Genomic DNA, 25,987 nt, shown 5'->3' with positions numbered 1-25,987 from the left:
TGGGTTATTCTAATTTTATAGTCATAGGAGATGTCAGTAATTGAGAGCTTCTGTTGTTTTCATCATCAGTTAGAAGTATGAACTATTTCCTATCCTCTCTAAGAAGACCTGTATCATTGTTTACTTCGTGAACATCCCACCTGTTGGAAGCCTTCCATCAAACATATGAATTTATTGGCATATTACATGATCGTGTTCTGAATGTTATATCTTTGCTCTTTCTGTTCCTTGATATCTCTTTCAGTAGTTTGCATACAGGAACAACAGATGGCATCTGTTTTATACTGTCATGTATCATGTTTTGCGTGACTAATAATAATGGGTTCTGCGTTTGATGATTAGGTTTATTGGCATTTCTTTACAATTACAACCAATTATAACAGCTCACACATTGAACTCCTTCTGAATTCTCTTACGGATGAATTATGACTTCTGTGTGAATGCTCTGTAAAATCTCTGACTGAATTGAATTCATGAACGAACGTCCTTTTATAACTGCGAGAGAACCGAATAGAGATCAGCACCTCCAAGGATTCCATTGTTGCTCTTCATGAATCTTCTGTCTCGGAAACAGGCATGAACCCTTACCTAGTAAAATGGGTAATCCCTTGTCTGGCTGCACTAGTCCAGCTTTTAGGCGGTGTTTACCGCGTCATTGCTTAGCAAATGGTAATATTCCGTCACAATATTATTCTATGCCAATGTGTGTGTGTGTGTGTGTGTGGGCGCATGTGGGGGGGGGGCGTGCGTGTGTGCATGTGGTTTTTTTTATAACAGCTTACTTTGTAGCTGGTAGGAGTGAAGATGGAAATAAAAAGGATTGGAAATTATACATTTTAACAAATTAACTCTCTCTTAATGTTAACTAATTCAGAGAGTTTATCCACAGTGATTTCTTCTTGTAAACCTTGAATTCATCAGTATGTATTACTTAATTATGTATTCACAAAATAGCACTGCAATGGATGATATTGCCTCAAGAGATGCAAAAGCAAGATCTATTGAACAGGATGCAAAGAGCCTGCGGCATGAGCTGAAAATGTTGGAACAAGCCAGGGAATCCGCCCTTGCTGAGAGCAGGTAGGTTTAAAACATTAAACATAAGTTACATCCACAAAGAAACTGGCAATACTTGCAATCTTTTATTACCGTGATTGAGTTATATATTGCATTTTGAATAGGAGTTGACATAGCTCATTTGGTATAGCAGTGGGCTACATGCTGGACACCTGGCATTTGATTCCTGACAGGGGCAAGATTTTTCTCTTCTCCACAGCTTCCAGGCTGGGTCTGAGGCCCACCCAGTCTCCTATCAAATTGGTACAGGGGGCTCTTTCCCTGGGGGTAAAGCAGCCAGAGTGTGAAGCTGACCACTCTCCTCCATGTAATGCTGAGGTCAAGAAAGGTGGAGCTACACCTCCATTCACCCATATGTCATCATGACATAGTGCTTAATTAATTTAACAGAGGGACAGCTGAAAGAAATTGCGTTTTGAATTGTGTTGGATCTCAATAATGAAGCCTGAAAGTAAATATATCGAGAGTCCATAAAACTTGCCTCTTCTTCTAATGTAGGCATACTCTGTCTGATGTCAGTAAATTTTGTTGCAGGTGTGACTTAGCATGGCTCAGAATTGTGAATAATAAAAATTGGTAATCATCACTGCTTAAATGAAAAATGTTTTAGTAACCCTGTTACCTCTTGTTGCTGAAACATTTTTCATCGCACTTTTGAGGACCACATGTTTGTCAACATATTCTTCACCACGTCTTCATTAAACCATGTCATCGCTCCTTTTGAATAAAATCCCACTCTTGTTTTGTGCAGTCACATCTTCACAAAAGCCTAGAGACAAGAATATGTAATATATGTACACAGATTTATAAGGTTATTTTACAGCTTCAAAATTCAAAGTACAGTTAGAATTTTGTGAATATTTTATACCAAATGTCGACAGTTTGCTGGGTTGCTTAAAGAGATGACATTTTTTATGATTATCTGTGCTGGGTTTCTTAAAGAGATGACATTGTTTATGATTAACTGTTCCACACAAGTCAGAAATTCAATGATTGCTACTTTCAGGGAAGAGACAAGTTGTACATTGCCCCCTTTTGTGTACATATGTATGAAGGAACAGCAGTCAATGGGGAATGTTTTGTTGCAGTGTTGCACTGTCTTTATCTCTGAATTGCAATGATTAATTCTCTCATATAATACCTTTAAACTTAGAAGTTTCACATTGGCTTTATAAACACTATATGTTTTTGGCTGATACCCTCACCTCCATCTGTGAGCTGATTGTCTAGAAAATGTGGGAGCCTTGACCTCTTACACCCCTATGGGCCTCCATGGCATTTTAAAAGGATAGCTTTATCTTTTATCGTAGTCATATTTCTCCTAAACATTTGTGTCACCCTTACAGAAAAATATGTATGTCATTTTGACAGGCTCCTTCATTCTGACTTGGCAAATATCACAGAGAACCTTCGGCGAGCCAACAGTGACCTTGAATCCTCTCGTCGGGAAGTAGAAAACTTAAAACATCAGTTACAGGAATATGTGTCAGAAGTGAGACGTGTGGAAGAGCTGCTTGCAAAGAAGGTATGCAAACTATCTGGAGCTCCATTTACAGTCCATTGTAGTGAACTTTTCCTTCTTGAGGAAATAAAATGGGTTTATGCAATCACAGTGCTGTGTCTGTGTGTCTCTGTGTGTCTCTTTTCAACTTCCAAACCAAATGACTAGCTTCTACAAAACTTCTTATGAATGTTATGCCATTGGAGGCCATTTCAGTATCTTATTTTTAAATTTCTTACAATTAGTAATAACAGCATGGCAGACATGTCAGCCTGTGAGGTGAGAGTGATACTAACATTACTAAATGTAGGTTCATAAAATAATATATATAAAGAGGTCTTTTAGGAGGCCAAGGCTCATCCAGGGCTGTAGTGCCAAGTTGTAGGTAGGTAGGTAGATAAATAGGTCTTTTAAAAAATATGCAGCTTTTGTTGAGTTAATTGTTTTCTGTAGAATGTAAAACAACAAAATGACAATTACATGAATATGTTTGGTTTTATGGTGATACCTAAAGAACCATTGGAGTTAAGTGTATGAAATTTGGTGTGGAGATACGTGATTAAGATACCTACAAGTCAGCAAAATCGAACCTGGGAACAGTATGAAACTTTGAGGTTATATCGAAGAAATTTATTCTGTATAGCATTTGTGTTTAAGTGATAAGTTCTTCACAAAATATTAATTAAATAATAATTATTTTGGTAATAGAGTTATGGGGCAATATATGCACGAACAGCCATTGCCACTAGCCCATCTCTGAACCTACTCATTCATGTATTCCCCCACCACCCACCCACTCACTGTCTTACTCCCTAACATTAGGACTGATAATTATCAGTCCTAATTATAATCCATGCAAGAGAAAAGTATGCTTTATGTATTTTGTTTGGAACTCCCTTTTATTTTTGCATTTCCTTTTATTTGTTTATTCTGTATATGTAATGGTTTTGAAAGGAAAAAAAAACCTTATGGAACCATGCATGATGACCCTTCTGTGTAGGGGTTTTTACTTTTTGTAATAATTTGTATATGGATGTACTGATTTTTATGAATTGTTGAAAGGTTGTGTTGTTGGAGACCTGTGTTTTTAAAATCAATTTAATTTAACATTACATTGATAACTTAAGAATTTGTGTATTGGGTTTAACAGAGATCTATATCTATTCCTGTAACAGCTGTGATAATAGTTTTATAGTGCAGGGGCATATAAGAAGGCCTGATGATGGCTGAATAGGTAAAAACATGTAGCTGAAAAAGTGTAAATCCTATTGTGTGTAACAAAAATTTTATGTACAACATTGTTTGCATGGTGATAGTGTGTTTAGGGTCTTATATGCAGTGATTCTGACATTGTACCCTTCGAACTTCTGTGGTGAGAACAAACAAGGGGTCAGACTTGATATGATGAAAAATTTAAGGGTTTCTATAAATTTTGAGCTAATCAGCTCTTTGTGCTGAGAAGTACCGATGTAGATAATAGTATTGCAGTTTTGAGTTTGCTTTCCAAAGAAGTGACATGTGGACTGTGTTGAGAATTTATGAGTAGACCTACAAATTGTATTCAGATATTTTCGTGAACCGATATGATGATATAGTTCTAGGCCTTGGGAGTTTTATTTTTGAGAGACATGATGGCAGTTTGTTTAAAGGCATTCCTCATTGCCAATGAATGCAGAGTGACACTGTCTGTCTATAAAATGTTGTGGGTGAACCAAGACATATAAATGAATCAGATTCATAATAAATATATTTCTTGTTCTCAGGAGGGGGAAAGAAATGAGATGCTGGATCATTTTCGCAGCTTGAGTGTGGAGGCATCTGCCTTGGAAAGTAATAACCACAGTCTAGAGACAGAAGTGCAGGATACCAGAATGCAGCTGCGTATTGCTAAAGACCGTATCACTGACCTGGAGCACCTGCTAGAGACTAAAGATACGCTGGTGAACAGCTGCGAACGCCAGGTTTGTGTACTATGTAGTTTCATCTCATTTTTACGAGTATACAGATTGTCTCACCACTAAAGCTTTCTGAAGATACAGTTTGGTTCAATAACATCATTTGTAGCTTGCCCGTATACAGAATTATATGAGACTAAAGATCCATGATGAAGATGCTGACATCTTTGTCGGACATCTTCCATTATCATGTAATTACACTTGTCTTTATATTTTTCTTCTAACATCATTCATGTTTCATATGGGTCAGTGGTAAAAAAGTGTTTATTGTCTTCTTTCTTCCCATAGTTTTTCCTTTTTATTTTCCTCTCTTTGTGACATCTCTCAGTACCTGGCTCAAGTATCTTGTTGCAAGTCATACCATGGTTTTTTCTTTAAATTTTAATTCTAATGCCATTCTTATTATCCTTGTTCTATCCATTCTTTTTATTTGACCAAACCATTGTAAATTTAACTACCAAGTAAACATGTTAATATACACATTTGTGGAATTTAGCTTGAAATATTTTTTATGACCTACATTTGCCATGTAAACATGGCATTAATAAACATTTTAACTCTGATCATAATAATGAATATTTTAATTTTGCAGTTTGTGTTAGACTAACTTTCGGTTTAATTTCAGATAGCAGAATTGTCTGGAAATATTGCTCGACTTGAAACTCAGATACATGAAGAAAGTACCCAAAGACATCGTACAGAAGAGGACTTAAGTGTCGTGCGAGATTTGTGTACCAAACTGGACACTCAAAAAGACAACTTAATGCAGCAAGTTACTGAGAGCGGCCTCACTAAGATGCAGGTTTGGATGTCACTGATTCAGGTCCAATAACCTGACTGCCAATGATAACAGTAACAAATAACAAGAACTTATTGGAAGAACTACTCACCTACTTTCCTTTGAAATGACACAGACCGCATAAATAATGACACATTCAGCTGGTGGAGGCAGTGTTTTCTCTGTGGTCCGCCCCAAAATCATATAAATAGGACAATCTCTGGCTTTCAGAAATGGGAAAGGTGCACTACTGCCAGGGTCATGAATCGTGCAGGACTCAGAACCAATAATGACTATACTGATGAGGGCCATCAGAAATTTACCCAACTGGACTTTCAGAGATTGTAAAATATTGCCTTGAGTCCCACAGGACTCAGAACCAAAGAATGACTGTATTGACGAAGTCCAGCAGTATTTTACACAACCAACCAACCTTTAAAAAATTAGGGTGCAATGCACAAACAGGCAGATACACAGAGTGATCTTATACTTATCCCTTTATTTTTTCAAAACAAGGGAAATAGGCTAAAACACACTTTTTACACAGTTCTTTTCTGTGCTCTCTTATACAGAGTGTCCCAGGAGGAATATGCCAGACTTTGGGAGGGTGTTCCTTATGTTAAAGTATGCCGATATAACCCAAAATACCTATGTCCAAAGTTGAACGGTTACAGAGATAATGGCCCGAGAAAAGTGTGGTCTTCTGGCGGGTCCATGCACTGTACCTGTCATCTGACACATCTTATCGATGTTTGTCCTTGAGTGTGGTGATGATGGCTCACACTAGCCGTAAGCTTAAGCTTATACCAGAATGCACAGTCAGCCATGTTATGTCAGTGCTTGCCATCCATGTGTCATGTATAGTACTTGGAACCCTAAGGACAACTATGACATGGCGTGTGAGTTTTTTTGTAGTTCAATTTAATGGCTTCATGTCAGTTACAAGTTAGTTTGATGTTGCATACATTATTAACGTTACAGAAACAACATATTCCTGCCAGTTTTAATATGTATTTGGTAATCAACAATTGTGTAACACCTGTCAAAGTTTTGCACTTTTCTGGCCATTATCTCCATAACCGTTCAACTTTGGACATAAGTGTTCTTGGTTATATCAGCTTACTTTAACATAAGGAACACACTCCCGAAGTCCCTCTTGGGACACTCTGTATATGAGGGCAGTCAAAAAGTTCCCGGAATGGTGGTATGCACTCTTATGGTAGGACATGCAGCAACGCTTACCTAATCACCTTCAAAGTAGGACCCTTGCGCGCACACACACTTGCTCCATTGATCCTGCAATTGTTGGAAGCAGCAGTGGAAGTCTTCTTTTGGAATCTTCCGAAGCTCAGTCATCGCATTCGTTTTGATGTCCTCCATGATTGCGAAACATGTCCCCTTGAGGCCCATTTTCAGAGTAGGGAACAGCCAAAAGTCACTCGGGGCAAGATCTAGAGAGTACAGTGATTGAGTGATGACAGGAATATTTTTCTCAGCAAGAAATTGCTGCACAACAAACGATGTGTGGCTCAGTGCATTACCGTGATGCAGAAGCCACTGTCCCTGCCACTTGTTGAGCTGCTTCCTCTGAACCGCATTGCACAACCTCTGCAGAACTTGCACATAGAAATGGCCAGTAACAGTACCAACTTCTTGCTCCAACTCCGCAATGGTCTTTCTGCGATCACATCGAATCTGTTGTCGCACTTTTCCAATCGTTTCTTTGGTTCTGGATGTCGAAGGTCTCCCACTGCTCTGGTCATCCTCTAACATCTGCCCATTCTTAAACCCCAAAAACCAGTCATAAACTGCAGATTTCTTTAGTGCAGTATCACCATAAACTTGCTGCAGGACCAATAGCATCTCTGAAGCAGATTTTTCCAATTTGCACATGAACGTGATGTTCACACGCTGTTCGATCTGTGACATTGCGCCGAATGACCAACATTCACGTCTACTTCAAACGGAACAGTAATGACACTGCACACTGTCCAGACCTGTTGCGCCTTCAAGCAGACATGCTGAAGTTCCCACCACAACAGTGTGTGCGCTATCTTATCGCTCATTCTCAGTCTGCAAGGGAATTCTGGGAACTTTTTGACTGCCCTAAGTATACTATTTACATATGACATATTTCTAGACATGTTAGATCATGGTAATACATTATACCATGTAAACTGAGACAAGAGTATTACCCATACCATTCCCCACTGCCACATACACATAAACATGTGATCTGAACTTCATGACAAATAATGATTTCTTTAAAGAAATAGTTTTGTCCGAATTTATTGTTTTGCATTTTATATTACAGAAGATGTAATATTTATCCCAAAATTCTGTAATTTGGATGCCCATAGGACAGGGGCAAACAGTTTTCCATTTTCACTTAACTTCACCATTTACTTTTATTTCCTTTTTTGTAATTACATTTTATTCTGTGATGTCAGCTGGAGACAGAGTTGGCACGACTTCGTGACGAACAGAAGGTGCTGCATGAGAAACTGACTAAGAGCCATGAATCAATTGCAACCCTGGAGAATCTTCTGTCATCATGTCGCAAGGAAATGCTTGATCAGAAGCTTGCACACGAAGAAACACAGGCTGAGTTGAAGAGGCTGCACCTAAAGATTACAGATATGAAGGAAAAACTGTAAGTTTACCTTATAATCAAGGACTCATCCTTTAACATCCTTGTTTCTGTGGATCATTTACAGCTGTTATGTCCAAAATTATTATTTATCCCTGTAACCGGCCATGGAGGTCCATAGGGCTGTGAGCCTTTGAGGCTCATACATTTTCTAGACAGTCAGTTCACAGATGGTGGCAACATTGTCGTCCTTGCATGCCAGCCACCCTTTACCCCCCAGGAAGATTCCTGATACTCACTTTTGTTAGAGGCTAAGTCGACCCCAGGGCCATAGTGCGGCTGGAAGGATCACGTCAATTGAAAAATACAATGACCTCATTGGGAATTGAACCCATGACACTCCAACTTTTAGCATATGCCTCAACCAACTACACTACTGTGTGCCCTCTTCTGTCCAAAATACCACAGGGGAATTTTTATTATTTAAGTTCACACAAGGTCAACTGCTTTCTAAAAATGCTTTGTGAAAGTAGTCTTAAAGACAGTCACTTGGTGATACTTGTAAGTACCTTTTGCAGTTTGTTTGGATATATGCAGATCCTTTGCTATTCCCTTCCCCTAAAGATGGTGGGCTGGGAAGTAGGGCAGCTTCAGGGGTGCTGGGAGCAATGTGACCACAGTTACATAACAGATTTTCTGTTTCAAGTACAGTCACTAGTTGAAATCACTGTTTCATCAATATGAAGGTCTCTTAGGATGTGATATCTTATATCTTGATAAATAAAATTGTCCATATACTTAACTAATTTATCACTACACCATGAAGGCATATGAAGGAGTGGATGTATAGATCCACATTTGACCTTGGCACCAGCTGGAGGTGAGTGGTCAGCTTCACAACCCTGCTGCTTTACCCCCAGGGAAAGAGCCCCCAGTACCCATTGGATAGGTTGGGTTCACACCAAAGCTGGTCTAGATGAAGAGGAAAAGAGAAAATTCTTGACCCTACTGGGACACGAACTCCAACCCCTTGGTCGTCCAGCCTGTAGCTAGTCGCTATACAGACTATTCCGGCTCCTTGTATCTTGGTAGACAGATAAATAAGTACTTATTGCCTACATCTTCAGAGTGAAAGAGTAAAGATGGGGGCTGCAGGTTCCTCTGTAACACTGGTACTCATCTGCCAAACTACATAGCATCACACCCCAGACCCAGACAGTTAGTCACTGGCTTACCACGATGGTGACCTGGGTTCAATCTCAGGTCAGGTCATGCAGGATTTGTGGTGGAAAAAGTGACACTGGGACTGGTTTTCTCAAAGTACTTTGTTTCTCTTGCCAATTCTAATTCCTCAAATTGCTCCATATATGTTAATCATCTTAGCATCGATGCTATATGTAATCTGAATACTGACAGCATCATTACGAATGAACTTAGAAAAAGATAATCACACTTGAGAAGATTGTAATCTCAATACGTCTGATCATGGAAACCTCGGATCTTACATTTCTGTCAAGATTTATATGAGGTTGTGAGAGTAATTAGGAGCACTGCGCATTTTCCTCAGCAAGCAAAGTGGTTTGAGGAAGAGTGCTTCTGACTTGCACTCAGGATGTCCCTGGTTTGAATTTCAGCTAAGACCTAAGCTGTCATGATTCATGTTTCCCTAAGTTTTGTCCCTTCCTACAGGTGAACACTGGGATAATACCTTGACTGCTGTTGTATGACACTAGCCACTCGCCTCCATCTTGTTATAAAAGTGGAGCAAACTGGGGCTATACCTCCACAAGTAAGCCAAGACTCATAGGGGACTGTATTTCCGTTCTTGTCCACTGTTGATTAGCAATATACATTGCTGTTTTGCAGGGGCAGAGCATCATCAGAATTGCAGCAAAGTCAGCAACAGGTTGCAGAATTGACACACCAGGTTTCAGAACTACAGAGGAGTGTTACCAATGAACGCTTTGAACGTGCTCGACTGGAAGAGGAATGCAGAAGGTGATTCTTTGTGTTACCTTTGTAATGTCAGAACAGAGAGTACAATAATATGCGCTAGAATATTCACCTTGCATTGACATATCATTGTATGTACATTGTATCAGCATTTTTTAACAAATTTCAGTTCAAGTACCCTGGTTTTGGAATGGAACCTCACATACCCCTATTTTATAGTGACTTAATTATAATTAATTATTTATATATATATATAATATATAATATATAATTATATATTATAATAATTATAATTATACACATAATTATGTGTATAATTAGAATGATAAAGTCAAGGAGGGTTAGATGGGCAGGGAATGTAGCATTCATGGGGAAGAAGAGGATTGTATGTAGGATTTTGGTGGGGAAGCCAGAAGGAAAGAGGCCACTAGGAAGACATAGACGTAGGTGAAAGGATAATATTAAAATGGATCTTAGAGAGAGAGAGAGAGAGAGAGAAGGTGTGGTGGTATGGGCTGCATTCATCTGGCTCAGGATAGGGACTGGTGATGGGATCTTAGTGAAGACAGTAATGAACCTTCAGGTTCCAAAAAAAAAATTTGAAAATTCTTGAGTAGCTAAATGATGCTTGTCTTCTCAAGGACTCAGCCCCGTGGAGTTAGTTGCTCAGCTGGTTGGTCGGTTAGGTAGTTATGTGTTATAGTGTAAAACACAAAAAGATACAAAAATTGTTTTATTTTAATTAATTATATTTGTTGCTATTACTGCCGCTGCACTTTTCTGATAGTTATAGAAAATGTAACCAATAGTCATAAATCCACATAGTAAAGTCTAGGAAACTGCAGTGGGTTGGGCATGTAACTAGGATGTATGAGGTTAAGAATGTTTGTAACTATACCTTCACTTCCTTATACATCTTTATGGCATGGTACTTATTTAAGCACAGGAACAAATTCACACACTCAGATGTTAACTGTTAAGTAATCTATCCCCTGTGTCCATTTCTTCATGTTTGAACCTCCTACGCTTTTGAAAATGCTCTCAGAAATCTAAATTAGTATATGATTGTACATGAAGTAAGTCTGTTGAAAACTTACGCTACATATGGAGAGCTCTTACACAGTGTAGTTCGGTAAAAGCTGGATATTTCAGAGGAATGCATTACCTTCTTCAGTATCAAGAAGTAAGCCATGCAAAAGAACAAGCAAGAAGCTCACAGCAAGCTTCCTCTTCAACCCTGAAGCTGGAAGTGTTTTCCTCCTCAGAAACATTGAAGTTGTTCTCCAAACTACACGGTGTTACCTTCTGGAAGACCCTACTCTCCATACTCACTGCTGTGAGAATCTCAAACCCAACACACATACTGTCTGCATGCTTTCATTGCTTGTACAATGTTCTAGTATTTTCATAAATTTTATTCCAAAACTTAAGCAGCATTGGACATAGTTAAGATTACGGTCTTGAGATGTGACACCATACAATTTGCTAGGTAAGTACCAGTGTTTCAGAGGAACCTTCTGCCTCCATTTTTAGGTTCATTCTTCTGCTCTGAAGAAGGAAGCAGCAAGTTACTCTGAAATGTTAATATCTAATTACCAAACAGTCCAACATCACATCCCAGAAGATGGTAATCTTAATATTCCCTGCTATAAGAACCACAAACCTCAAATACTGATTGCAGTTTTGCTGTCCAAGAGCTAAACCAAGATTCTAGCTAATCCTTGAGAATTCTCATCCTTTTTCCTAACTCTTTCCTCAGATTGCGGCAGCCTCCTAATGATCATGGCCAATCTACCTCATCTTCCTCTACCTCATGTACATCTGACCAACACAGAGAAGGGAACATGGAGAGATGGAGTTCTCGTGAATTTGTGGTGACCACTAATCTCCCGCCAGATGGAAGTTCTTGCACATCCTCAGTCCGCCAACCAGCTCCATACCATCACACATCTGCCGCTGGCTCGTCAAGAGTACCAGATCAGCCAGTAGTCAATACACAAACAAAAATTAAACTTTCTACTTCTTTCCCACCACTTATAACGACGCCACAAACGTCATCTTCTATTTGGCCTGTTCCACGTTATCACACAGCTTCAGATAAAGCTAAAAGAAATTCACCCATAGATCCATCAGCACCCTCTACTCATGCACCACCAACACCAGCACAACCTCAGCAAAAGAATTCTGTCCCTCTTCCACAGGCAAGGCCTACTTTCTCTCCTCCTGTATTTGTAACAAATGCAGGAGGAAACCAAACAATCTGTGTAACATTTACAACAGCTCTTACGCCTGTATCAAGGAGTTCTAAGTACACCTTTGTGCAGAGAAGTGGGACAACAACAACTTCTGGTGCAACAAACAAAAGCATGTCAATAAGGGATAGCACTAAGCCTCCAGCAAGTACAAAGCCAGGTAACCACCCACAGAGGTCAGCAGATGTTGATGCTGATCCCAAGCCAGTTCAGGACACAGCATGAAGTGCAGGCTTGGTGCAACTAAACACAAAATCCTGCCTGCTGAAGCCAATCGATATCATTCTGCTTCCAGTGTTATGCCAGATATTTTGGTTCCCTTTATCTCAGATACATTGATCTGTGAAACTTCAGTATAGTGTAAAGAACGGTTACATTCAGATAACAGTGAAACAAATGTCAACTTTGAGCCCTGTGTCACAAATTACAATGCATGTACAGTCACACCAGAAGACAGTTCGTTGAGGCTTGGTGGTTGTGGGATTGTGTTGTTGCGTGTTGTATTTATGGCAAGAGTGATGTCAACAATGAATTGAAAGACAAAAGTACCTTGTATATGTTATGGAACTCTAGTACAAAACAGCATACAAGTATACACCATGAGAAAAACTAGACTAATTTTGAAATTTGTGTCATCTTGGTAGCTTTCTGTTTATAAATTTGTGTTGCATATCTTGGTAAATTGAATAATTTGATGTTTATGTATGTATATTTGAAATAGAGGTTTGCTTATGATGGTAATACCTATTACGTATATAGTTAGGTTAGTTGTCACCACAACAAAGTGATTTATGATCAGTCAGTATTTTGCAATTGAATATTTATTTCCTGCTCTACGCTTCAGTCTCATAGGACCATCATCAGGCAGTGATATGACAATACATCTAGGGTCATTGAATTGCTAATATGGATCCATATTTGGTGCAATGTGTTGTACTGTGTGATATAGAATTGTACCTTGAGTTAAATATAAGAATTGAAACTAAGTGTGTAAAAGTATATAAAATATATCTAATGTACCTAGGATATATTCAAATATATACAGGGTGGGCCAGACTCAATTAGGCAGTTTTTGATTAGATGTTATTTTTATTGATAAATGTTAACAATTGCAATGGTTACAAAAATGGAATCGCACACACATAAGTCATCGATTTTCAAGATGCTGGTCAATCTGGGCACCACCTAAGTCAACATAGGCTTGCAGACACAAAGCAAAATTTTCACACGCCTTTCTGCACATATTCACCAGAACTTTATTGAATTCCTGAACAATCACCTCACGCAGATGTTTCACACTGTCAATGGGATTAGCGTACACCTTCTCTTTGAGGTAACCCCAAAGGAAAAAGTCTGGTGGGGTGATGTAGGGTGATGGGGCTGGCCACTCCGCAGGCCGTCAACAGCCAATCCAGCGTTGAGGAAAAACTTGATGCAAGAATGCCCGAACAATATGGCGAAGTGTGGTGGGGCCCCATCTTGCTGCCACCACAGTTCATCAAAGTTCTCTCTCCTCTGAAGTTCTGGGATGACACTTTCCCTCAGCAACTTTAGGTAGGTTCCCCCGTGACGCAACCTTCACGGAAGAACGGACCAATCAGTCCTTCGTACGTCATGCCGCCCCACACCATCACTCCCGGGGACTGGAAATTGTATTCAATGGTGGTGCTGGGGTTCTCTGGCCGCCAAAACACGCAGTTGTGTCTGTTGACCGATCCTGATGTGTGAAATTTGGCCTCATCAGTCCAGACAATATTCCAGATAACGTCAGGGTTCTCCTGAAACTTGGTCAGCATCAACTCGGCAAACTCAAGTCGCCTTTCGAAGTCGTCCTCGTTAAGAACATGAATAAGCTGTGGATGGTATGGCGTCAGCTTCATGTCACTCAAAACTCTCCCCAAAAAAATCCTCGAAATGTCCGGTAGGGCCAACAAATGGCGGGTAGACTTCGATTTCTGAGGAGATGATGCCAGTTCTGCAGCAACACGTGCTTGTGTGTCAGCAGTTTGGACAGTTCTCAGCTGACCAGGATGCTTGGGATTCAAAGCACTGGCAGTTTCATCAAACTGCTCGTTTATTCAGACGATTGTGTCCCTGTGGACTGCTGGCAGTCCAAACTCTTCCAACATCCTGCGCTGGGCTTCTGACACATTGTTAGTAAGTGAGAAAAGGCGCACACATTTTACACGCTGCTCGATAGACAACCGTCTACCGGCCATGATGTTTCCTCGATGTGCACTAAGTAGGCAGAGTATTGACCTCGTTCACAGCATACTGTATGATGCTGCCATCTATCGACAGCAAAAGGTACTTTCCCATTATCCCGTGTGTTGTGGATTGGTTAGTTATTAATGATCAAAAACTGCCTAATTGAGTCTGGCCCACCCTGTATATTATAAGTAATATATTATAGAAGTGTGTTAACTTTGTATTAAAGGTATTAAAAGTATTGAAAGGTGTATTAAAAATTATTCAAATTATTAAAAATTATGTGTGCCTAGTTTTAAAGTTTGAGAGTTATAGTACCCAGTGTAGTGATTATATAGTAAGTGTTGTGGCAACGACTAACCTAACTATATACGTTTGGGACACGCAACAGGATGAACACTGTGAAGATAAGCAACTATTAGCTTCGTCACGTCTATCTGTCCATCTCCCTGTCTGTTTGCCCATCTGTCTGTCCACATGAGACAACCCAGCTCCCAATGGATGGATTTTTGTGAGAGTTTTTATTGGGGAGTTTTACTAAAATTTGTCAACATAATTCAATTTTGGTTGAAATCTGTTAAAAATAACAAACACTATACAGAGACTCTCCCCATGTGGAGGCAGATTAGAACTCCTCCACCACAGCTTTGCAAGTTATAGAAGGTGATGAAAAAGGAACATGGTACCTGGGAGAACAACTGGACCACCCAATCACTGGGGCCATAAATTTGGTGACCTGGTCCTCCAGATTGGGAATTGGACACAAGGCTGATGACCTTGGTCTGTAAAAGAAATTACTGTTGCAAAATCCAAAAATGTGGAAAGCAGATTGCCTCATTCCCAGGAATGGACACATCTGGCAGAATCTTCTAAGGAAGGCTATAGCTAAGAAAGGTCTGTTTTGCCAGTGGTTATGATACAAAAACCAAAATGCACTCCTTGAAACTATCTTGCTATGTCTCCAGCTCCATTGGTAGAAGCACACTGGGGTTCCCATGGCAGTGAATCCGTGGCCCTCCCGTTTACCCATTCATTAATTTCACAGCAATTCATGATCTAAATCAGAAGTAGCTATTAAGTAAATCACCATGAAATCTTGACTTATGATGTAGTGCTACAAATGTGCAGTGAGTTGTCATGGCAGAATTAAAAACCAAAACAGTAGATTAAATGTTAAACTGTAGAGGAGAAATACTTCAATTCTATACGTCCACATGAACAATTTTTGGGGAGGAGGGGGGAGTAATGCATCTCCTACCCTAGACATCCTTATCTTTTCTTGTGGTGCATCCTGTTTTTATATACAGTAGTCTGACAATATCTGCCTGACATGTTAAGAACTTTTCTACTCATAGGTTCTACTAATATTTAAACTCAAAACAGAATGTAGATGAAAATATAACAATTTATATGCATTAAATATGGAAGATAAATTAGAATGGTAAAAACTATGTGAAAGAAAACATCAAGATGAAATCTAATGTCACATTCTCACTCCTCACCGTCTTTGTGCAACTTTGTTGATATATTAATATTCACACTTTTTTTTTTCTCTTCTCATTATACAAAACTTTGTGTTTCATCCTAGCTCACAATCGTCAGGTATATAAGATGTTGGATTAAGGGAATCTACTGCTCTGTTGTCACACTGTTCTGCTTTCCATTTTGATGTGAAATACTTCTAAAATATCTCATTTTAAGCTATTTTAGTTTTTCGTGCCATTGTTACTTTATTTGTGTGCTCATGTCTGATTTATATTTTGTGGATGACGTCTATGACCAAAGGAAAAAAACATTGGCCAAATTCAATGAACAACAATCCACTGTAACATTTACTATAGAAAAGTAATTACACAACTCCATTTATTCTTTGATCTTTCAATACAATCAAGCTGAAATATCTGAGCACACCCCAATTGTTATATTATAACTGCATTTCCTCTGTTCTTCAATATCCTGAATTCTGAAAACAAGGAGAAGATCCACAGTATCTGGTTTGATCATCTGCCTATCAGTAAAAAGATAGTGTACTTAATTGGTATGATGTATATAAATTTACATTATAATTAAAATTGCTGTCTATATCTGTGAATGTGGAGAAGTAATGTAACAGAGAGATGAAAGTATAAAAGATTATTAACGCCATCCAGTGTGATTGATAAATGTTGTGTTTTTTTAATCTTTCATCCTTTAGTGACCATCTTCAGAAGAGTGTTATCAATACATATGAAAACTACTATTACAATGTCATTGGTCATTATCGATACTTACAGAAACATGTAAAGGATGAAAGATTAAAAAAACACAACATTTATCAATCACCCTGGATGACGTCACTAATTTTTATACTATTACTAATGTGATGGACCAGGATGAACCAAGTCAAATTTATCAGAGAGATGAAAGCTATGAAATTACATTCTGGATTACCATTATAAGAAATTGTTCAGCATTAACATTGCTTGAACATAAATTACATGGTAGGTTATGAATGAGTAAGCAGTCCAGTGTATCATGTCTGTTCTGTGGGTACTGTTAATATTTTTTATGAGGATATGTGAATTGTAGTGTACTATGTAAAGGAGACAGCTTACAGTTCTTTATTTATGCATGTTATTGATAGGAGACGGTGTTAAACTTCAGCCTCAGTGCATTATTCAATAACATGCAGGACTGAAAAGGAATGCAGGAGAAAGTAGGAGAAGATAAAAGTGGAAAAGCTTATATAGGAAATGATAATGATGAAAGTTCTCAATGGATGTTGCACAAATGTGCATGCATGCAAAATTGGTAAAAATGAGTAGCCCCAACACGCCACTTAATTCATACCAATTTTCTCCCTTATTTTTCTTGTCAACACACCTTATCCTCATTTGAATTTCCCAATATTTTGCATTTCCTTTATATTTTACAGTTTATTCATGTCTGGATACTCTCACAAATAAATATGGCACATGTATTTTAGCGTTTCATTTTGTAACAGTGGAATTTCATATTACAGTAGTCAAATTTAATTCAGTAACATTGGAATTTCGTTTTATGACAGTGAAATTACAAACTATAACCATAGATTTTTTTTATAGCAGTTTAATATCATTTTATAGTAGTAAAATTTCAGTTTGTAATACCATTTATTAGAATGATGAATTTTTGTTCGTATAACAATGACGTGTAACTTAAATTCTGTTGTCATGCCAACAGAACCATCACACTGAGTGACTCACAAGGCTCCTCAACTAATCATGCAGATATACAAGACACAGATGAAGAAGGCGGAGCTTCATCCAGTACTGATCTGTGACTGTGGAAGTAAGCTGCAATATGAAACTGGTTGTATATTTTTATTTTGAAAGTCTTTATTTTGACATAGAAAATTAAAGTAAGATGTTATATATATAATGTAAGATTTGAGGCTTTCACGGCGGTGACTATGAAGAAAGCAGTCTTCTGGCATTTGGCACCGTGTATATGTGGTGTTAACCGACGTTTCGGAGGAACGTATCGCCTCCATCTTCAGGGTAGAAGAAAAATATAAGAAATCTGCAAGCGCAGAGACCGTGACTGGGTCTGCTTTTACCGGTTCTCACGGTCTCTTCGCTTGCGGATTTCTTATATTTTACTTCTACCCTGAAGATGAAGGCGATACGTTCCTCCGAAACGTCGGTTAACACCACATATACACGGTGCCAAATCCCAGAAGACTGCTTTCTTCAAGTTGTTATATAGTTTCCATAGAAATTAAAATCCATAACTTTAATGTCTGTAATTGAGTGATGCTCTGTACATGCCTTAATGGGCTATAAAATAGTGGGTTGTAGGAACTATATTGGCTAAAGGCTACTCATGCAGAGCAGCTGACCATTTAAATACCCACACAAGATTTAAACATTACCATACCATACTTTTAAACATTCATTCTAGCTAAGAAGATCTAAAAGTGTGTGACAATGGTACATTGGTACAAATATTATGTTTCTGAACATTATCGATCATCCTGTCTTTATCTAAAACACCATATTGTATTCTTAATAGTTTGCATCCTGTTGTGTGTCTCAAATAAGATATAAAGCATATATATTTATGTATTTGAATTAGCGGCCTCCGTAGTCTAGGGGTAATGTTCCCACCTCATGACTCAAGGTACGCAGGTTCAAATCCAGCGGAGGTCATGGAATTTTTAAGGGCGGAAAAATTCAGGGAACAAGTCCTCTGGGAGGGACTTTAAGCCGTGAGTCCCGTGTCGTAGATTTACGGCACATAAAAGATCCTCATGTCTCTAGGAGACATCTGAGCAAAATTAGGCAAAAAGTTTCCCACCCAAGTAGTTTCCAATGCCACCGGTAGATGGGGAAGCATCAGGAACCACTGCCAGCTTCGCTGGCTGAACAGGGCTGATAGCGAGCACCAGTACCGGCAGGGTATGGCGACTGGTAGAATATCAAAGGGGGACGTACAATAGACTATTAGTCGCGGTGCATGGGGAAACCCACCCCCTCCAATAATAATAATAAAATAATATGTATTTGAATGAAGTCCATAACACAATAAGGATCCTTATTTAGTGAACTGAATGATAATTGGATGCAGTTCAGCAGCTTAAAGCTGAACATTGTATGCCTGATAATGGCCCAATATAAGGGTTGAAACATGTCACACCCATAAAAGCTTTAATAAAAGCAAATGTTGATATAGTAGTGTCTTCATTTTAAAATACAGGGTGTTGTGGTATAGATGGTGTATTCTTGTATGCTTTATATCTTACTGTATTGTATTCTTTGTAGCACTTGTATAAATGTATTCTACAGCCATCCTCTTTGCACACAATCAATAATATATTCTTTTGCTTTCCGTTTGTATATATCATTTGGTTCGCAGTAAAGAAATTCAAGATCAACTGCTGATATGTCAGGTACCTCACTTCTGTCAGCACAGATTGCTATCAACCTAAACAGAATGTGCTCTACCTCTGAAGGTGCAAACATGTCAATTTCTTCTAACAATGACTGGAAGGTAAAGGAACTGATATCACAACCCATATCCTTCAAGCAGTCAGTGAAATTTTCATGATACAAATGTATGAGTTCATCATAGTGCTTAGCTTGCACGCCCTCAGCTGCACTGGTATATAGAAAAAATAAAAGGTCCTTAACTGGTGAGTCATATACAATTCCCTGAAAATCTAGAAATTTCACAGCTATAGGATTGTTTTCATCCTTGGAGTCATAGCAGAACATCATGTTATTAACCCAGAGATCAGTGTGACTGAAAGTTGCATATGGCTCTCTTGGCGGTAGTACTGAACTGTCTACCTTCATTAGATTTGCCATTTCTGAAGATTTCTGTATTCTATCATGATAATCTTCGCATCCAGGAATGGCTTTGATAACTTTCATTAGTTTCAAAGTATTTGCCTGCATCTCTGCCTCATCAAAAGTTCTGTTATGAGGTTTACAAGCTTTCAGAACTGTATTTTTAAACACTTGAGGCTTCAGTATCTTGAGCGCCACAGAAAGCGCATGGAAACGTGCAAGCTGAGACACAACTAACTGTACATGTTTCAAATCAAGCCCCACTCTCTGATCTCCTAAACGATAATTTGCTGTTTTCAAGTTCTCTAGAAGGATTGCTGCATTTTCATCAGCCTTATCTCCAATTTCTTCTGACAGTGTTGTCCTAACACCATAACATTTTGGAAATAAATCGACAAATTTGTCCCTGGGGATACATTTTTCATTTTGTAATTTCTCATATTCCACTTGCACTGATGTGTAACAAGTTATTTCTTTGCAAAATGTATTCGGTGGATCAAATAATTTCCATAGAAATTCACATGGGGGTACTAACTTGGCTACCAAAGATAAATTGTCGCTTGGTGTATTATCTTTCCCTTTACGAATTTTAACTTCAATCGCCAGCATGGTGCTCCCATAATTTTCCCCTGGTTGTGTTAGAGCTTCTGAAGAAAATGATTCCACCACCAATTCTCTGCCAAGTCTGGGACGTAAGAGGGCTTCCAGGTCCTGCTTGCTGAGCTCAGGCATGAGCATGCTTAATTCCAAAGGTTTGTAGCTCTCACGAACCTGTAATACATCAAGTATAAGTTTGTCTCCAGAGCTCTAATGATTGAAGCAGAAGATGTTTGTTTGAGCATCTCTGTATGCTTTGACTCTTTTAGGATCAACCCTGAATTACTCGTCTCTGTCTAGTATGTTCCCTGGACCAACCTTGAATGTACTCATTTTGTGTATATTTTCTTCACACCAACATTGAATACACGCATATTATAACACCTTTTTGAACTTTCATATTATCGTGCATGTTTAAAGAAAGTACATTGAAGAAGAGGTGAAACTTTCATCCAAGAAATGTCACAAATCCTGAAATACTGACAGAAATAGCTGTTCTAGAGGATACACCAGTGCTTGAAAAGTGGGGGAGTTAAAAAAATTATAGTGTTTGCATATCATTTATGAGCTGGGATAGCATAGTCAGTATAACGACTGGCTCCAGTCTGGATGACCGAGAAGATGGAGTTTAAGTACCGGTAGGGTCAGGAATTTTCGCTTCCCCACATCATCCAGGCTGACTCTGGTGTCCACCCAACCTCCTGTACAATGGGTACTGGGGGCTCTTTCCCAGGGGTAAAGCTACCAGGCCGTGAAGCTGACCACTCACCTCCAACTAGTACCGAGTCAAGAAAATGTGGATCTATACATCCCTCCCCCATACGTCTTCATGGCATAGTGCTTAATTAGTTAAGCACAGGAACAACTTTACCTTTACATATCTTATAGATATGTTTAAAATTTATTAACAATTTATATTTTATGTAAAATACAACATTGCTATATTGTTTTTAAATGGAAATTACTCTCAGAGTAATATTCAAAATTATACCTATGAATACTGCAATTTAATGTATAGTAAAATTGTGTATTTGAACATTACTATCTTCTGGGCTGTGACACTGACATTTCAGGGGAATGCAAGAGTTGAGTTTCTTTCTCACAGCAGCAGTTATTATTTGTTCTGTCATCCGGGGTACAACTCTATGTAATCCACTAAAAGTCATCCACTGTTTTAAGAGTCAGTATTGCTTGACCTTCGAATGACTACACAACATTGTATCTCAGAAGATAGAACTCTTCATTTCAGAGAATCATTGGTGAATATCTATCCATCTACAGAATATACAATCACCTGTAGAGGTAGTAGCCTTACAATGGACTGTTTCCCTACCCAAGAGTCCTACCAAGTGTCTGAAATTTACATAGGTTTGTAATTTTACCAGATTCAGCTCTGATCCCCATGAAACAAGAGAAAAGTACAAGAATAAAATACAGATTAATGTTCAGGTATTCATAGATTATAAAAAGACACTGTAACCTCCAGGTGATCTGGAAGAAAGCATACTCACTTTTAGTCTAGTAGCAAGATGAGTTCCTCACTCTGAATGTGCTTCAATGAGATTCAAGGAGAAGCATGATTTTTGTAATTCTTATCTGTTTGTTATCTGAGTAAACAAGTGACGCACTTAAGATTGAACACTCCAGACCGCTGATGTTAATATTTTCTACCAGTTTTATTTGTGTCCTTGACACTGAGAAGTGTTTTGTATCTTATCTTGATTTTTTATTATTCTGCTTGGTTATAATTTTGATTTGTCTTCTGCTTAGTTGAGATATTATCCTGGAATTTCCTTGGATGAAGTGAGAAAAACATTAAAACACTCATTCGGGATAGCTGGTGTCCTGGCTGAGATTTGAACACTGCACCTCCCATATACAAGTCTGTAGCATTAGCACATTCTGTAGATAATAAAAGTTCATTATTTTAAATTGCACACAATTCACTATTTATGTGTTTGTGTTGGATGCAAAAATTTGTTCTGTGTAGTTGGCTGAGGCACTATGCTACAAGCCGGAAGGTCGCGGGTTCAAGTCCCGATGAGGTCATTGGAATTTTTTCATTTGATCTAATCTTTCCAGCTGCACTATGGACCTAAGGTCGACTCAACCTCTAACAGAAATGAGTACCAGGAATATTCTTGGGGGTAAAGGGCAGCCGGCGTGTAATGCTAACAACGTTGCCGCCATCTATGAGCTGATTGTCTAGAAAATGTGGGAACCTCAAGATCTCACAACCCTATGGGCCTCCACACCCTGTTACAGAGATACCTTTACTTATTTTTTACTTACTTTACTCCTCATATCAGCTTTCAAGTGCCTGTGAAAGAATCTTGTAAATAGGAACGTGGACATAAAGGCATCTGTTGAATGTACTAACATTCCAGATAATATTTCCCTTGAAGAGCATGTAATTGGAATTTTTTTTTATGCAGGATAATAAGTGTATAAATTCAGGATGAAGGGTTAAGAAAGATGATGATCATGATGATGTATATTTAGTACTTTTTCTTCTTGAGCTTTTCTTGTGCATATTTCTATTTGGAGAACTTTCTGTGTCAACACTGTTCTTCGTATAATGACTGACGCATGGTTTATTTAACAGTGCTGTTACAACTGCATAAGCTATGTAGTGTCAGATGTGAGGATGATTTATGAATGATGAATTGGAAGGTGGTGTGGAAGGAGGCAATTCTTAAATTAAAAATCTCTTATTATATTCAGTATGTCACAAAAATGATTACACATATGATGTAACAATACATGGAATATTTATTTTCACTGTGTTGAATTCTGCAGCTGTGAACCAAACATTTTCAGTTCCATCTAGTATTCTTTTCACCACAGTGAGTTTTCTGAAAGGATGTTTATTGAAAGGTTCAAAGATGGAGTGAGATTTTGCAGCTAATAACTTTTTTATTTTCTCACACATTATATAAAGGTCATACAGGAAACAAGTCTTACACATTTTACAGTTAATTTCTCTGCAGACTTGTTTGGATCTGTAAGTAATATTACCTTATTATGTATTATTCAGTTTTTATGTCACATCTTTAAAGACATGTGCAAATAACCTTACAGACCCTCCATCTCACACAATGAAATCATAATCCTACTCTCTGTTTAAATAACATATGAGGAAGATTACCTCATTGTGAGTATGTAAATGAACTGTCCATGGTCAACAAACATACATATCATTAGATTCTGTGCCTCTGTATACAAAATGTATTGCAGAAATACAGTAAGCAAGGGATTATTGTATTTCACATGATTCAAGACCACATTATTAAAAGATACAATTTTTTCCTGAAGTTTTGTGCTTATGTAAGTGTTTTAAGGCTTGTTTTAAAGCCTAGATTCTGCACTTTATTACTATCAAACAACATTAAATTGCTGTGCTTTGCAGTGGCATATATGCAAACACTAATGCAGTTGAATTTGAGGATCTTGCAGCAGTGACTATGAATCATGTGTCATTTTCTGGGCTATGATGCTTTATAGTCTGGTAGAAGTAAACATCTACCTGTTTATTTGCTTCCTCTCAACTCTTTGAACTCGTCTCAGAAATTGAAAAGTAATTTTAAAACTTATATTATCTGCACATGTATACCAAATAAAATTATGTTTTTTGAAGACAAATAAATCAGGAATATGTTTTAGTGAATCATTTACATCAACAACAGAAAAAGCATCTGAAGTCTTCTAGCTATATAATCTGAGCTACTAACAGTTTTATTAAATAAACAAAAATAATTCTTCTATTCTGTAGGATTACACATCGGTAAAAATTAGGACTTTCTGGTTAAAAACTCAGTAACCTCTGCTGAGCTGTGGGACCTATTATTAAACCATGAACTTGTACACACTCAAAAACTCATTATGTGTAAGAATTTCTTAATACTGTATCATAGACATTTAAATTGTTTATTTGTAACTGTCATAAGAATCAAAGAAGAAAGATATCAGTAACAAAACTTCTGAGAATATTCAAACTCATGTATCTTGTCGTACATAGACATAAAATACAAAATCCATCTTTTACAAAATTACAGTAGGAACTCATGAGAGGATAATAATATCCGTATATACCACAGAAAAGTAAGATGAGTCTCTAAACTATTTCCAGTATCCAGATCTAGGAGGAAGACTCAAATTAAGTGTAGTGAAGCTTGCCTGAAACATCTCAAAGGATATGTCATACCTCAAATAGTCAAGCTTATGGAAGAATGGTCCTGTATGTTCACTGAGATTTCCAGTATGGTAAATTTGGTTCCCATCTTATGGTGTACATAGAATCTCGTAATTCTCTGACTATGATACAATGAGCTATATCACTGTCTAATGATGATGAACCCTTGAAGATGTTGAAGACACTTTTATGTACAGTATTTTGTTGTTTTACAGAACTTAATTATTCCATTTCCAATTGATATTAACAAGTCTTTTTGCTTCTTTTAGTATAATTTATAAATCCAGAAAATGTAAAGATAGTCTTCTGCTTCTGAAATGATACTCTGGTTTGAGATTACATGTCACTATTTATTTCCTAGGCATGAACCTTACATTGATGATCTATGGCATGTCTGTTATTCAGAAAATGTTCCATCCATTTCAGGTTGATAGTGTAGGAATACTGCTGGCAAGACTCATACATTGCCAGTGAAAAAGTCAACATTTTTGTAATTGTGCGCTAATGCAATGTAACTGCGCTGCTCTACCTTGATTTCACAATTTTATTCCTGTAAAAATGACATTGTGTTCATGTGTCTCCTGTAAAGAAATTTCATTTCATTTATTCACCTTCCATAAATCCTGTCGAGAGTACGTTCTCATGCGGATGTGGAGATCGTCCTAGTTACAGTCACAACTAAGAATTACAGTTGTCATCCAATAGCATACACATTTGTAATAAATACTAATAAACATATTGTAATGTGCTGTCTTACGGTCATCGCTGCGCAACAGCCCCATAGGAAGTTAACAGCCTACAATGAGTCTCCACGGTTATTACGAATACACAGAGAGTTCCCACAGAGACAACACAATAACAGTGGGCCGTTGCCCTGGGGCAAACAAACGCGTTTCCTAGGAAATGAAAGGTAACAAATTGTTCGAAGCGTTGCATGACAACAGAAGGTTCATTGCATAGCAACCGCCGAGGTTATAAAAGTCCAGCTTCGACAAGAGACAAGTTAGTTATGATGCAATGTGGCCACACAGCGAGATATAGTTGGTTGCAACATAAACGCATCAGAAAAGGGCCAATTGGCCTGCCCGTCTGCAACGCTATAGAAACGTAGAGGCCCAATTGGCCCGCCAGGTCCGCAATGCTATAGAAACGTAGAGGGCCAATTGGCCCCTCCGGTCCTGAATGTGTTAATATGTTGTGGTGGATTATTTTAGACTTTTTTTCCTAAACAGTAAACTCCCTTTTGAAATTTACTCAAATTTACAAGAAGTTGATGGAGATTATTTTGCTGTCTGGTATTTATTCAATGAATCTCTGAATTTACTATGAATTTGTTTCTGTTTCTTATCACAAAGAGCATAAGAGATAGTATGTACTGAGATGCCAGAGGCAAGATTTCTAATTCTCTAAGTAAGTTTCTGCAGGAATCCCTCCTTCTGCATCCCAACATAATTCTAATTATACTCTTTTGCATTCTAAAAATGTTTATACTTTGGGGTGAGTTACCCCAAAAGGGTAAACCATAATTTATAATAGAATTAAAATAAGAGTGATAAACCACTTTTAAGATGTTTA

General features: G+C 38.0%; 2 protein-coding genes across 4 annotated transcripts in view; one reads left to right on the top strand and one right to left on the bottom strand.

Annotated features, from left to right (window-relative positions):
* The window catches only part of LOC111870844 (centrosomal protein of 135 kDa), a 55,025-nt gene extending 37,249 nt beyond the window's left edge, over positions 1-17,776 (top strand). For all 3 annotated transcript variants that reach the window (XM_033754025.1, XM_023863428.2, XM_023863427.2), the window contains exons 16-22: positions 955-1,080; positions 2,449-2,602; positions 4,342-4,539; positions 5,159-5,335; positions 7,762-7,964; positions 9,768-9,899; positions 17,516-17,776. In XM_033754025.1, the coding sequence (XP_033609916.1) occupies positions 955-1,080; positions 2,449-2,602; positions 4,342-4,539; positions 5,159-5,335; positions 7,762-7,964; positions 9,768-9,899; positions 17,516-17,615 (1,090 nt within the window). In that variant the 3' untranslated portion in view covers positions 17,616-17,776. The remainder of the gene's footprint in view (positions 1-954; positions 1,081-2,448; positions 2,603-4,341; positions 4,540-5,158; positions 5,336-7,761; positions 7,965-9,767; positions 9,900-17,515) is intronic.
* Positions 17,777-18,817: 1,041 nt separating this feature from the next.
* On the bottom strand, positions 18,818-22,213 carry LOC111870846. Its single transcript, XM_023863430.2, has 2 exons — positions 21,732-22,213; positions 18,818-20,394 (listed from the first exon to the last, which is right to left on the bottom strand). Exon 2 carries the CDS (start codon positions 20,359-20,361, stop codon positions 19,114-19,116), a length of 1,248 nt encoding a protein of 415 aa, XP_023719198.1. The 5' UTR covers positions 20,362-20,394; positions 21,732-22,213; the 3' UTR covers positions 18,818-19,113.
* Between the last annotated feature and the right edge of the window lie 3,774 nt (positions 22,214-25,987).

The sequence above is a fragment of the Cryptotermes secundus genome, unplaced genomic scaffold, assembly GCF_002891405.2.
Source record: "Cryptotermes secundus unplaced genomic scaffold, Csec_1.0 scaffold632, whole genome shotgun sequence".
Classification (NCBI taxonomy): domain Eukaryota; kingdom Metazoa; phylum Arthropoda; class Insecta; order Blattodea; family Kalotermitidae; genus Cryptotermes; species Cryptotermes secundus.
Note: the sequence above shows the minus strand (reverse complement) of the source record. Positions and strands in the feature narration are given on the sequence as shown.